The 15,168-nt window shown below is 38.5% G+C and overlaps 1 protein-coding gene across 1 annotated transcript; it reads right to left on the reverse strand.

Annotated features, from left to right (window-relative positions):
- Nucleotides 1-4,053: 4,053 nt before the first annotated feature.
- On the reverse strand, nt 4,054-13,954 carry Prp3 (pre-mRNA processing factor 3). Its single transcript, XM_089643720.1, has 10 exons — nt 13,820-13,954; nt 12,900-13,030; nt 12,082-12,311; nt 11,361-11,552; nt 10,360-10,487; nt 9,087-9,295; nt 8,589-8,736; nt 7,313-7,522; nt 6,617-6,766; nt 4,054-4,804 (listed from the first exon to the last, which is right to left on the reverse strand). Exons 1-10 carry the CDS (start codon nt 13,915-13,917, stop codon nt 4,570-4,572), a joined length of 1,731 nt encoding a protein of 576 aa, XP_089499846.1. The 5' UTR covers nt 13,918-13,954; the 3' UTR covers nt 4,054-4,569.
- Nucleotides 13,955-15,168: the final 1,214 nt, after the last annotated feature.

Genomic DNA, 15,168 nt, shown 5'->3' on the forward strand with positions numbered 1-15,168 from the left:
AATTAATGGGAAACTTTATCAAATTTTAACAAAAACAGAAAATTTATAATACATACTTAATAAAAAGAGATGGAAAAGAGGAAGAGTTTTCCAATTGATGATTATTTTCAAATTTAAATTTCAAATGTTATCAAATGCCAACCGGCTATTTTGTTTTTTTTTTACACTTAAGAGTTCCTCGTTAAATGCCAATTTAAATGTCTGTTTCAGCTTTTAAACAAATTGTGATCAGCTGACGAGCGTAACGATTAGACAATTGTGCTTTTTTGCTGATCACGAATTGTTCAAAAGCTCAAACGGACCTAGAATAGGCGTCAAATGTAAAAAAAAACAAAATGGCACCGATTAATACTAAGATTAAACGTGACGTTCGTTATATTCTACGCGTTCATAAATGGAGCTAATTAATTTAATTTATTAAAATACCCTTTTTGTAAGGTATTGCTTTACAATATTAAGACTAATTACTTGTTCGCGCGTGTATATACGCAAAATCAATATTATAGTATTTCTTGAAAGAATTGGGTTTTTATACTGATAAAACTATTTATTCATATTCATATCACACCCTGTAAATCAAATTGTATACATATTAGTAGTAAAGAACAAATAATTTATCTCGGGATAATTATCGACAGTAAAATCAAATGGAAAAATCAAATGTTAAATAACTTGAATTATTTAATTGATGTGTTATTTTGATATCGATTGATAATTGAGGTGTTATTTAATTGAGGTGTTATTTTGATATCGTAAAAGATCAATGGTTTCGTTGCTTGTGTGGTACGTAGCGCCGCCTTGTTGAAAGTAAACGTTGTCCAGATCAATACCATCCAATTCCGCCCATAAAAAAATATTAATCATCTCTCGATAGCGATCCATTCACCGTAACTGTTGCTCCAGCCACATTTTCGAAAAAGTAAGGTCCAATGACTCCGCCGGACCATAAACTGTACCAAACAGTCACACGTTGAGGATAGAGAGACTTTTCAACAATAACTCTTGGGTTTTCCGAGCTCCAGATGCGACAATTTTACTTGTTGACGAAGCCACCGAGGTGGAAATGGGCCTCATCACTCAAGATGATTTGCATTTGATTCACTCAAGTGAATTTTAATAATTTCAATGCGTTGTTGAAGCGTGTATCGTTCCATTTTTATTAATGGCGTAGTTTCTACTTGTCAAATGTCAAAAAATTACAGCTTCAAAAGTAACATCTACCGAAATAGCGGGCTATTCAAAATAACACCCCTTATTGGAAAACCCTGTATATTCTTGACTGTTTTGTTATTCCTAATGTTTTATGTACATCCCATATACATTTCTTGTTTTAATTACCTTTATAATCAAAATATTATGTCTAAATCTCTAATTATGTTAAATTCATAAGTTTTTTTTTTTAAAGTTATCAAAAAGTTGTCCTCTCCTAACCACGAGCGTCAGCTTTTGTGGGAGAGTGTATAAAATATGCTTTAATATGTTATATTTTGAAAATAAAATATAAAAAAATATTGCATATGTACGGGCGCAAACAAATCATGCATTTTCATAAAATAATTAAATTAATGCCATCTATGAACGCGTAGATTATAACATTCGTTACATTTATCCTTAAATTGGTGACATTTGAACAGCTATAAAAATATTAATAAAAAATGTATTTTAAATTTTTTATTTGCTATTATTACAAACTTTGGATTTTTGGTCGGAAAAATACAGTTTGTCTAAAAAAAGAGTACAGTTTGAGACGGTTTGGAAATTGGTTGAAAATAATAATGGTGCCAAAGTGAGGTCAATTTAACCTCATTTTGGAGCAGATTGGTAAATCATTTTTAAACACAAAAATTTGATGATGAAAGTTTCTATCAAATCGGCGTAAAACACTTCTAAAAAAAATTTAATTCGGTGATGGAATTCAATAATGTATTATTTTAAACAAAATAAATGTTTTGTGTGAAAATATTAATAGAAGTCTTCTTCAAGCTCAGTGCAAATTTCATGATGGCACAGCTCACCGTTTTAGTGTTTTAAAACTTCATAGTTAACCCCTCAGGCCTCTGACATATTGACCGTTAATATTTCTTAAAGAACCTGTCGAACGGTCGGAGAATTTGTATATTTCCACTTTGCAGTGAAATCCAAAATTAACGGAATATTTGTAAACATATTAGAAAAATAAAAATTCATTTTGAAAGGTGATGCAATACGCTTTCAAATTTAATTATTAGAAATAAATACCTATATAATTTTCTAAAAAGTCGCACACCTGTTTTTTCGCCTTAATACTGAACTTAAAATTACTAATAACAAAAAAAAAAGTCACCTGTTAATTCTTCTGTGGTTAGCTTCTAGATTTGAATACAAAGCGTGGTTCTTTCTCTTTTTAACACTGATTAGATCATCTTTCTCACCATGATAGAGAAAGGGAAACAACGATTTGCTGTTGAGTGCTAATATGTATCACAAAAGCTGGCATTATTGAGGCACAAAAGGTGTTACACAAGGCTGCGTAATGTTACCATGCTTATTCAATCTATGCATTTATAATTGAAAAAGGTGGGATTGGGTGCGAATTTGAGTAATCTGAAAGTATGTTGACTGTTGTATGCTGATGATGCGGTGCTGATTGCTAATAGTATGGATGATCTACAGTCTCTCGTGTCTAGGATGAACCAAGTATGTATGAAGAATGAGTTAATGATGAATGTAAGTAAGTCTAACGTCATGGTGTTTGTAAGAGAGAGTACGAAAACAGTGTGCAATATAGTTGTTGCTGAGGAATACTTGGAGCAGGTGGATGAGTTTGTGTATTTAGGAAGTATGTTCTAGAGAGATGGGAAGGCTGACAGAGATATTGAAACAAGGGTGAATGAAGGTAACTCCATTAATGGAGGACTGAACACAGTTGGCAATAACAAAACATTGTCCAAAGAAGCGAAGCTAGCAGTCCACAATGGAGTGCTGGTACCTACCCTGATGTATGGAAGTTAGGCATGGAACTGGCAGATGATGGATGAAAGTAGACTGAATTCTGTATAAATGAGATCCCTGAGGCGTATGTGTGATAAAATCATGTATGATTGTGTGAGAAGTGTGGAGATCCGCAAAGAGTGCAACACTGATGTAAGCCAACACCTAAAATTTACGAGCCACCACCAGTTACTGTTTGTTCTCCACACAGAAAAAATTAGGGGTTGAGGGGTTATATAGGTACATATCACTCGTTCACACGTTGCAAATTTAAAATATCTTCTTTCACAGTCAGTCAAGTGGTTAAGACTGTATATATTTGTGTTTTTTTTATTGTAATTTGTTTGTAATATTAATTTGTATTGGAAAATCGGAATTCTGCTGCAATTAATTAATGAATAAATTTCATACATTTTGAATACTGTATAAATTATACAACTTACTTATTATTATATTTAAAAAATAAAAGCACCAAACACTAACAAAAAAAACAATCGTTTTGATTCATTTGTTTTATGTGAATACCTCGCAAGAGTCCCGATTGATGGAGTTGGTGAATTTATGTGAATACCTCGCAAGAGTCCCGATTGACGGAGTTGGTGAATTTATGTGAATACCTCGCAAGAGTCCCGAATTGACGGAGCCAATGGTATTATGTGAATACCTCCCAAGAGTCCCGATTGACGGAGCCGGTTAGTTGAGAAAATAATATATTAGGATAGGCATTATTGATCAGAATGCACAAATGCAAATCTTGGAACAGGAAATTAACCCAGTTCCCGACATCTGATCGACTTGAAACTCGACAGATAGACTCGTTGTCGATGACAATGCATTCTATCAACTTTTGGTGGCAATCACATACCCACAAGCAGACATGTACGCATTTTTCTGAAATTGGATGACATTACCGCAGTTAATGTACAAAATAAATGTGGGTCCTACCCGATCGGCAATTGGCGAGGTTGTTAGCGCAGTTGACTCTGGGAAGGGAAGTACAATCAATCCTCAGTCAAAACAAAAACATATTAAAATAGAAGATGATTTGATTTGTGTTTTTTCATGGAGCCAAATTATTAATAATTAAAAATCTATTTCACAAATTAATCATAATTTTTTTTAATCACATCAAAAAATAAACTGAATATTTACATTTTTTTTCAACACAATTAAAAGTACTAAACTTAATTAATTAATTACAAAGGTATTTGCAAAGGTGCGGCACATAATTAGGGATGCTGTGTGGAGGGTCTGTTTGAGGAAAGGAACGAGCGAACCACGTTGTGGGAGGGAGGAAACACAGAGGCCGGCAACTGAAGAACGAAACGTAGAAGTAAAGCATTCTCATGTGACAAATGTCGACTGAGTGCAAATGTCGAGTGTGAACAAATGCCAGGCTTTTGTCGCTGTAGACCGGGCAGTGTTGCTAATATCCCGTCACTGCTCCGCAGCTATCCCAACACTTTTAACCTCAAATTCTAGTGTCCCATCACTGTTCTATGCTACATGCTCCTTATGTCACTTGCTCTGCTCCATGTTGTCGCTGTAGGCCAGACAGCGTACCGTTCTGTCGCCCCGTAACTACAAGCCGTGCCCCTGTCACTGCTGCTCCATGAGCGTGTCGCTGTAGGCCAGGCGCCAGTAGTGTCCGGCCCCGTGGCGCGCCAGGTGCTCCTTGGCGGAGCGCTCCGTGGGGCAGACCTTGAAGCGCACGTCGCCGAAGCAGCGGCCCAGTTGGGAGCCCTCCCAGACCAGGGTGCAGTTGTTGGGCGACGGCTTGCCCTCCGCGTCCTTCACGGTGTCCTCCGACCACTTGATCCGCTGCAACATTAGCCTGTAAAGAGAAAGTTAATGGTGATAATCAGGAGTACCACAAGGATCAGTGTTGGGTCCAATCTTATTTTGAGTTTATTATACACAAATTGAAGGGATTAATAACTGCTCCTCGGACCACTTATCTTCTGGGGCATGAGATTACACCAAGAATGTTAATGTAGATATTAAGGGGTACCACAAGGATTAGTGTTGGGTCCAATATTGTTTTAAGGCGATGCCATACGTAGTAATTCAAAATCATGTGGTTTTGGTTTGAAAATTTTGTCACCTAGAAACGTTTCAGATGCTTTAATTAAATACTGCGAGTAGAATACATCTTCGCCTTTGAAATAATCGAGTATTTATTAGATAAGTCTTTTTATAAGCCCAGAAAAAAATAATGTAAAGGCCTATGAAAACTGCTTTAAAGTTCAAAATTTCCTACTTACGAACCCATTTTCGGTTATGATTTTATTGTTTAATGTGGGAAATTAAGTTATTTATAAAATGATCGGAAAATAATTAAATATTTAAGCCTGAACATCCACAAAATAAAATAAAAGGCACTTTTTGGCCATGTTTTTTTCTTGCATAAATCAAAACAGGCGGATGGTGTTAAGCGGGAATTTAAACCTTATCGCCATCTACGTAAGGGTTGTTATTGATAGCGGCTCAATTTAAAATATTACACGACGTAGTGCATCGCCTTAAGTTTAGGGTTTTCCATTCCAATGGACAAATGAAAGGGATCAATAACTGTTCCTCGGACAACTGTATGAGTCCAGAACTAGAACATAAATGGTGATAATAAGGGGTTCTACAAGGATCAGTATTGGACCCAAACTTGTTTTGATTAGGGTTTGACATCACAATAGACAATTCAGACCACTTAATGCTCTCAAGCATGAGTTAATGGTACATAATCATAAAACAGAACAGACTATGTTATATAATTGCAATAATATGATATCAAAAATAGAAGTCTTCAATTGCGAGCTGAACAAATTTTTCTGATGTTTAATGTCCTGAGTAACTGTTTTATATTTATGTAATAAATTTAATTTGTTTTATATCCTGTCTTAATATTATGGCTTTTTGTTTTGTTTTAAATAATTATAAAGTGATATTTAATATAATTATATAATATTAGAGATAGTATCATAACGAGGATATCTATAAATGGTTTTACTTTTGGTATAATATATACTACACACTACATGCAAAAAATATAGGGGTACCACAAGGCTCTGTACTTGGTCCAACATTGTTTTTACTTTATATAAATAGTACAATTAACCAAATATTGCAAATAGACAGATATATGTTTACTATCCTCTGCAGCATGAGCCATAAATATAATAATTATACCCCAGAAAACCATTTATTGGATAACCAACTCTTCTGTAATAGGTGACTTAGCAAGGGTGCCCGATTTCTTGGGGTGGGGTTTGCTAGGTCTCGGCAGCGGATGCGTCTGGCACCAGCTGCGTGGCGGGTCGGATCGGTAGAGACTGGTTTAGTGAGACCTTTTGACTTCTCCAGCCGGACTCTCTCGACCCATCGCCTTGCACCAATCTTGTAGTGGGAGGGATGTATTCATACGTTTGTCACACCCGGATTTCTACCTACCCCTCATACCTTTTTTCCTTCCCAGAACTTCCTTTCCTTCTTTCATCCCCATAGATGACATAGGCCCTAAGGGAAACTATCTTACTAAGGGCCTCCTGTGAAAAAAATGGGCAGAGACAGAAGAAAGAGATCAAGGAGAAGGAGAAAGAATCAATAATCAAAGAGCAAGGAATTAGTAAGTTGTGTATAGCACAGTCAGTACCTTTTGAACTTGGCGTGCTGCTTTGGCCCGCCCTCGGTGATGACAACGCAGCAGCCGCGGTGCAGCACCACACCCCCCGTCATGTACAGCTGCTCCAAGTTCTTCTCCACCTTGAACTTCTTGGCCGCGCACTCAAACAGGTCTCGGATCCTGCAACACAAACAAACACACAATCAGAGTCAGACAACACATCACATACTCAACTATAGGGGTCAACCAATCTGTTGAACGAATCGGACATGATCAGAGTGTGAATTGGATTGCCCCTCGTGAAGAGATCAGTCAATTATGATGGTGCTGATCTGTTTAGTGCCTTATAAACAGATCAGCACCATCATAATAATAACAGGCTCAACTAAAACAGAGAGTCAGTCAACACATGTAGTAATCTGAGGGTTCCTCAAGGGACAGTGTTGGGCCCCATCTTATTTATTATTTTACCATTATCAACTGTTAAACGATGTTTTAGTTGCACATTTAATAAAGACTGTATAAGTTATGTCTTTAAATCGTACTAATAAACATACTTTAGTGACAAAAATTACAATGTGTATAGTATGCCAAGCCTCTGAGAGGCTAACTTGGCTAGCTTGGATGGAGCCCCAATGCCTGAGCTGGCCACTTTATTTATGTTATTTGGTTATTCACAACAAATAAAAAAATCAAACAGCACGGCAATTGAGCAGAAGTTCTCACCTGTAGACTCCAACTTGCACCCCGAGAGATGTGTCCTCCTTGAGACGGGTGGCGCGCCGCTCGGCCCGCTGCTCACGAGTCAGGCGCCGCGCCGCGTTGGCCTCTTCGTGTGCTCTCCTCCTGCGAGCCATCTGCTCGCGCACGTGCGCCTCGATGCGAGTCGGGTCCTGCACAGCCTCTGACCCCAGCACGCGCATCAGATTAGATATCCTGAACACACAGACACAACAAGTCATATTAAACACATGGTTTAAATCAATGAATTACCTAAACCAAAGAAACTTCATATAATTGTGACTAAATAAAAACTCATATCGAACATATTACGTCGAAGGCTTTGAAAATGCTGGGATTTATACTTAGAGTATGTTCAGTTTTCAAAAATCCACAAACATTTAAGATTCTCTACATATCTTACGTCCGAAGCCACCTAGAGTATGCATCAACAGTGTGGAACCCTCATAGTTCTACATATAAATCAAACATAGAAAGAGTTCAGAAAAAGTTTTTGAAATATGTCTCTTATCGCATGCGAAATGATGAAAACAATGTGTCCATGAACCTTAAAACTCTTGATCAACGCCGAGATATCAGAGACCTAGTAATGCTATATAAGATAATCCACTATTTTATTGATAGCCCATACCTTTTACAAAATATTCATTTCAGATGTCCATTAAGAGTAACTCGATCTCCGGACACACAAATGTATTTATAAGAAGAAACTGTAGCACCTTTAATAGATTATGCACAAATATCGATGTGTTCAATACGAGCCTCGCAGGATTCATAGCATTCCTAAGAGAGTAGCGTTCGATCGTTGCGGGAAACTTAGTAGTGTTAGTGTGTGTATTGTTTTTGTATGGGTTGAATCTGTAGTCTTTTTATGTTTATTTTTTTGGAGATTTTCCTTTTCTACTAGTTAGTATTTATATTGTATTGTATTATTTATATTCATATGTTTTTCTACCTATATATAAAATGAATCTTCTGTGGAAACTTTACTGGTTTATGCAACTTGGTAAAAATGATTTGTATTAAAATATATTTGTATAACTGTTTGTTTCCCAAATAAAATAAAATAAAAATAAAATATCCCTGACAAAACAAGACAATTAAAAAATTTATTATCAACATAGGGCATGCAATAATAAGTCAACCCACCCAAATATAAATTAAAAGTTCTCTAATCCATTTTTTAATTCTGTCAAATATTTTTGCTACCAACTTAATCAAAAAAATGTACCCAGTTCAAAGGAGGGCAATGGTGTCTGACCTGAGTTTGGGTTCGGCGGGTGCCTCTAGGCCGAGGCGCACCTTCTCCTGCTCTTCCTTCCAGGCCTCGCGCCGCGTCTGTCTGCGCAACTTCTTCCTCTCGCGCTGCGTCAGGAACACCGGCATGTACACTGGCTTGGTGGGCTCCGCTAAAACAGACAGACAGTCAACACAAGCTTTGAGATTTCTCTACCTGTGGCTCTATACTACTGGCTTTCTCTTGGGCGTGCTTGGTATGAACCATCTACAGGTCAGACGGGATATGCGCATTGCTACACATTTCTTCAAATTGATTTGTAGATGGTTTGAAAACTTGGCTCAGCAGTGTAAAAATGTGCAGTGTACAGTGTACTATGCACCAGTGCCAGAGGGATCAATAACGCTAGTTTCTCAAATCATTTTCCATCGTCGAAACAAGGGGATTTTTCAAGTTTTATGGGGTTTCAGACTAAAGGTAATGAATAGTAAATTAATAAATAAAATTAAAATATATACGTACAAGGTGGCTGTAACTGCGTGGGGTGTTCCACAAGGTTGCTGATGGCGTCTTCCTTTATGTTCCTCAGGATATCGTCTGGGTCGGGAGGCAGCCCCGGGTCGGTGGGGACCGCATCCGACCCCGGAACTGGTCCTTCCACGCCCCCGGCCCTCCCGCGGGCTGCGGCCGCCTCGCGCTCCTCGTCCGTCATCAGGATCACGCTGTCCCACCTGGAAACACACCAAACACACTCACAAACTGGACAAGTATACATAAAGTAATGAGACAGATAGCATTCGATGTTCTTCCCATTCACCGAAGCAACATAAGACAACGTAAAACATCAACATGCCTATGGAGATTGGTTTTTTTATCGAGGACCCAGTTTCTGCTGAACTGTGGCCAAGTCTAAAACAAATTTGATAGTGCACCGTTGCCTGAAATTGTTATCACTCTTTTTGGATAACACATTAAAACGAAGCTAGCAGTTCACAATGGAGTGCTGGTACCTACCCTGATGTACGGAAGTGAGGCATGGATCTGGCAGAAAAAGGATGAAAGTAGACTGAATGCTGTAGAAATGCTGAGATCCCTGAGGCGTATGTGTGATAAAACCATGTATGATCATGTGAGAAATGTGGAGATTCGCAAAGAGTGCAAGGCTGATGTAAGCGTAATGAGTAATATCAAGAAAGGGACGCTTAGATGGTTTGGGCATGTACAACGAATGAGCGAAAAAATGAGTGTAAGGAGAATATAAGATGCAAATGTGAATGGTAGCAGATGTTGGGGACGCCCGAAGAAGACATGCCACGACGAAATGAATCAGATACTTGAGTCGGGCCATGTCAAGAGTCAGAATAATAGAAGATACTGTATGAATGTGAATGAGGCAAGGGGTGTGTGGTGTGACCGAGTTGTTTGGCGGTCCGTCCTCTCTGCCTACCCCTAAGGGGAAACGGCGGGATGGTTAGTTAGTTAATTAGTCACTAGAACATCTTACCTAACCTTACATACTATTATTGTACCATGTTACTTTTAGTCACTGTCCTGTCTCACTAGTAAATACATAACAGGAAGGTCCAAACACCAAATGATCCTGGCAACTACTAAATATGGATTGAAATTCAGGGTACCACAAGGAACAGAAGTGGGTCCCATCTTATTTTGAATTAAGAGTTTGCTATCATAAGAGACCAATTAAAGAAATCACTGGGAATACCACAAGGATCAGTATTGCGTCCTGCACTGTTTAAACTTTACATAAATGATTAAGAGGGACTTATGAACTCACCACTCGAGATCCGGTACATCATCATCATCATCTTCGTCGGGGGCGAGTAGTGCGAGCTTGGTTGCCGAGGAGATGCCGGTCTTCCGGGCTATCTGCGAGATCTCGCTCTGCAGCTTCTCCAGTTGCGCCTAACAGGGAAATTAATCACATTCATACTTTTAATAATAATAATTGGATTATTTGCATAGCGTCATTTTCATTAAAAATCACCTCAAAGGCATTATACAGATATGACTTCTTAGGATATATATAATAATGTACAAAACAGATTCAGAAAACATACTTAATTGGCAGGTTACTTCAGATAAACAGTTTTAGCTTGATAAGATATAGACTTTGTACCTTTGCAAAAATATTACAATTTAAAAACAATCAAAAGTAGATGAGTTTAAGGAAGAAGAAGTCGGGGACATCCCAGAAAGACACAATGGCAGGCCATGGGGTGTAACATAAACCTGATAGCTTCAGGTGACTGCTGGTCAGGTCGGGTTGTCTAGATTAGGTTAGGTTCAGATGTGTAGGTTGTGTTAGGTTATGTCACATTCATACTGATGCGCTCTACCATCTGGTGGAACTTGCTTAGGTTGTGTAGGTTAGGTTAAGCAGGTTAGGTCGGGTGGTCTATATTAGGTTAGGTAAGGTTATCTAGGTAGGTTCAATTGTGTAGGTTGTGTTAGGTTTCGTCACCTTCATCCTAATGTGCTCAACTTTCTGATGAAATTTGGTTGGGTTAGGTTAGGGTGTCTAGATTAGATTAGTTAGTTGGTGTAGATTGAGTTCATCTTTTGCAGCTTGGTTAGGTTGTGTAGGTTAGGTTGGGTTGTTTAGATTAGGTTAGGTGAGGTTATCTAGATTAGGCTTGTTAGTTGGTGTGGGTGTGGTTCATCTGCTGCAGTTTAGTCACATTGTGTAGTTTAGCAATTGTAAGTTAAGTTGGAATGTTAAGATTAGGTTAGTTGAGATTGTCTAGACTCGGTTATATAGGTAGTTCTTTGGATTACCTTCATCCTGATGCGCTCGGCCATCTGCTGGAATTTGCCAGGTTCGTGGAAGCGCAGTGCGCGGCGCGTGCGTGCGGCAGGTTTGGCAGCCACGCGCGTGTCGAACCACGCTGCCTCTTCCTGCTCCGCCTGCGGACCTCGCGCACCCAGCTGCGCCTTCAACTCCTCGCGCTTCTTTGCGCGGATATTTGCCTAAAAATAACACAACAGTCAACTTCATAATCAATGTCAATTTCAGTTCTCATTAAGGACTTTAATTAAACCAGACAAAATAGATAATATACTAGAGTCTAGTGCAGATGAAGCGCCACCTCCCCATGCTATGATTCCATGCTCAATGATAAATTGACAGACATTGGGTCTAGTGCAGATGAAGTGCAATCTCCCATGCTATGATTACATACTCAATGATAGATTGACAGACATTTGTATTGTTCTGAAAGAGTGCTTGGTTATTCTTATTTTGTTTGCAATTAATTTAGTGTGGAGATTCCATTTTAGGTATTGATCAATGGTGATGCCGAGGTACTTACTATCATTAAATTCCGTATTCGGCAAACAGGAGCATACAATTGTGATTCAGTGTTGGAGTTTTCGCAATAATACGGTAGATAATGGCTCGATGTTGGTTTGCGAGGTATACGGAAAGAAATTAAGTAATTTGTGACCTCTCTGTCTACCCTTGCGGACGATAAATAATCAATTAACTAGTTAGTTGTACCTTGAGCGTGGGCGCAAGCGGCTGCAGCTCGAGCTGGCGGCCCGCCCCGTCCACGGCGCGGCCGGCCCCGTCCAGCAGCAGCGGGGCCGGCCCGTCAGCCGCGCCCGCCTGTCCCCCCGGAGCCCCCCTCTGGCCCCCGCCCAGGGCCGACAGCTTGCCCTGGATCTTGGCCTGCAGCTCGGCCATACGGCGCTGCTTCTCGTAGTCTTCGCGGCTCCACAGAGTGGTCGCTGCAACGGACATTGAAAGTTACAACTTAAGACGAAGCACTGCAAAGTAACTCAAAATCATATATTTATTTTTTTACACACAGGAAGCCCTGAGAAAAATAATTTTCCTTAGGGCCTATGTCATCTTTGGAGATGCTGTTTGGAGGGTCTTTTTGAGGAGAGGAGAGAGTAAACATGGGTCTTGGAGGCCGTCAAATCGTTCATAAATATCATTAAAACATACTAATTTCGATTGTGCCTCTGTCTCCGCGTCTGTAACTCCAGATCAATGAACTCTAGAACTGGTTATTGATTTAAATTTCAAAATAGGAACTGATTGTAAGAACAGAATCAACATAAATACTTTCATCTTCACAAAGCCTTACAATTATAATATCCCGTAATTTTCACAAGTATGTGCTAGTATATTGTTTACAATTCAAAAGAGTAATTAAATATATGTACTGTTTTAGAAATTTCCTTCAATAGCACCATTCCTCTTGTCACGCTGCGCTGTGCTAGAACACCTATTCTGCCGTGCGGTATTTTGAACAAGCCGCAGGGTATATTCTTGCGACGGCCAGTTATCTGGACAGTGCAGGTACTTACTGGGCTGCGAGAACAGCATTGGCTTGGTCGCTCCCGCGGGCGCGACGTTTCCGCTGGTGATCTGCGTCTTGATCTGGGCGGCCGCCACGCGCGCCGCTGTGACAGCCGTCGCGCTCGAGACTCCGGGCGCCCTGGAAACAGGAACGAGGAAGGTTAGTTATTAAACCTAGATAAAGTTCGATAGTTAACCACTCAGAACATTAGAACGTCAAAAGACGTAAATATGATAATAGCGGTCAAGACATTAGAACGTCTTTTCACGTAAACGCGCGAGATTTTACAAAAATCGATTTATTTCCATCACTAGTATACGGATTGACATGATTTAAAAAACAGAGTATCGATAATGAATAACGCTACGCGTCTGTATTCAAGAATATCTATGGAACGTAGAGTTGCATTATCTAAGCCGATTGAATCTGTCATCTTGTTCGTTCATAATTTATTGCGTTTCTAAATAATTTATTAAAAATATTTTAGTTTGAACGGTTAATATTTTGAGGTGACTAATAGTTTTTAATTATATTTCTTCAATATATAAAGTGTTATTTCTTTATGATACTCAGAAAAAAGTACATTTTTCAAAGCTTTGAAATAATTGTAAGCGATTTTTACATATTTTTGAAGTTTTCATAAAATGAATATTTAGAAACGCAAATATTTACGTATTACAACACAATGCGATAGTGGATTTCATAATCTTTTCAAAACATTTTTTAGAATGAGGCTACGTTTCCCAAAACGTGAGTTATGAAGCTTTTAGCAAAACTCGTAAATAACACAAAAATTATCACGTTTTGACAGTTCTCAAAGGAACACATAGTAGATAAAAGTCTTTGTCTGAGAGGTTAAGTAAATCAAATACTGATATTATTTCTCTCAGAGTTAATGAAAAAGAAATTATTAATAAAAGTACTCACTCCCCCTTAAGAGCGCTGAGGGCGCGCTTCCTCTCCTCAATCTCTTTTTGCGCTGTGACCATCATCAGGCGGATCTTGTCAGCACTTAGCACCGCCATCTGCGCCCCAACGCTGCCCCCACCACCGGCTACACCCTCCGACACCTGCATCATAACACAATATATTAGTATCTTTTAATGATAAACTTTAGTTTGTATTTATTTATTTTGTAAGAAACAAACAGCTTTTATATAATTTACAATGATAGATATAAATATAAAAGTTAACTGAAGTCAAGCCACAGAAGTTTCTTATGTTAAAGTGCATTAGAAATGAAGTTTTAGCACAGACATATGAATATATAGACTAGAAATTAAAGGTGAGGGGTAAAATCAACTGTTGAAGAACGAAGGGGGTAAAGCTAACTGTGATTCGTCAATAAATCAATCTCACAGTATATAGGCATCTCGCATTATAATATCACCATTTAGTTCTTAAAAGTAAAATCTGCTTTTGAATAAATAGACATTTTTACATGGGAGCGCAAATTACTCGCCACGTTATGAACAAATTTGCGAAGTCTAAATTCGGCAAAAAAAAATTTCTTCTATTTTCAGAGTCGAATATTTTGTTTAAGTATTTAGTTAAGACACTTTTATAAGTGTTCATAATTTACTTCCCAGTAACAACGATGCGCACACTTGAGAATCGCTACATTCGACCAATGTTGGCTCGATGTGTTAGTATATGTTTCTACAACTGATTCATATTATACGACGTGAATAAGCTTAAAATGATGCTTATATATGGAATGTAATACGACAATTGGGTTTATTCTCTTTTTCACATATATTTTTACAAGTTTTCATATCACAAGCCACTATTTTGCCGTGTTATTTCGTAAAATGCCTCGACCATAGCTCGACGCTAGTTCGAACAAGAATGATGACGTCACATTCTCAAGATTCACGGGAAGCCATACGCGAGCCCAGCCGGCTCCAATGGAACCGGTATGGGGAGTGGGGAATAATACGCTTTTAATCACTTAGGGCAGGTCTACTAATATTCATATGTCTATGAGTTTTAGTATCTTAAAATTAATTTGGTGTTAAAGGAAGGGGAAAATAGGAAGAGGATAGGAGATGCTGCCGATACATTCCATACTCTTATATTAATAATCGATCGTACACATTACTTCATACCGATATTTCTTTAGGTTATTACCAAAAATGTCAATGCTGTAAAATTTTGTATTATATTGTGCACATATACGAGGAATTGGGGAATTTTTTCGAGGGTAGATAAAATAAATCAGATTGTCGGGTTGATCTAGACGAAATATGAAGATTTATTAATTTGGTACGTTCTGG

Source organism: Hesperophylax consimilis, chromosome 20, assembly GCF_061612785.1.
Source record: "Hesperophylax consimilis isolate HC1 chromosome 20, BYU_Hcon_1.0, whole genome shotgun sequence".
NCBI lineage: Eukaryota > Metazoa > Arthropoda > Insecta > Trichoptera > Limnephilidae > Hesperophylax > Hesperophylax consimilis.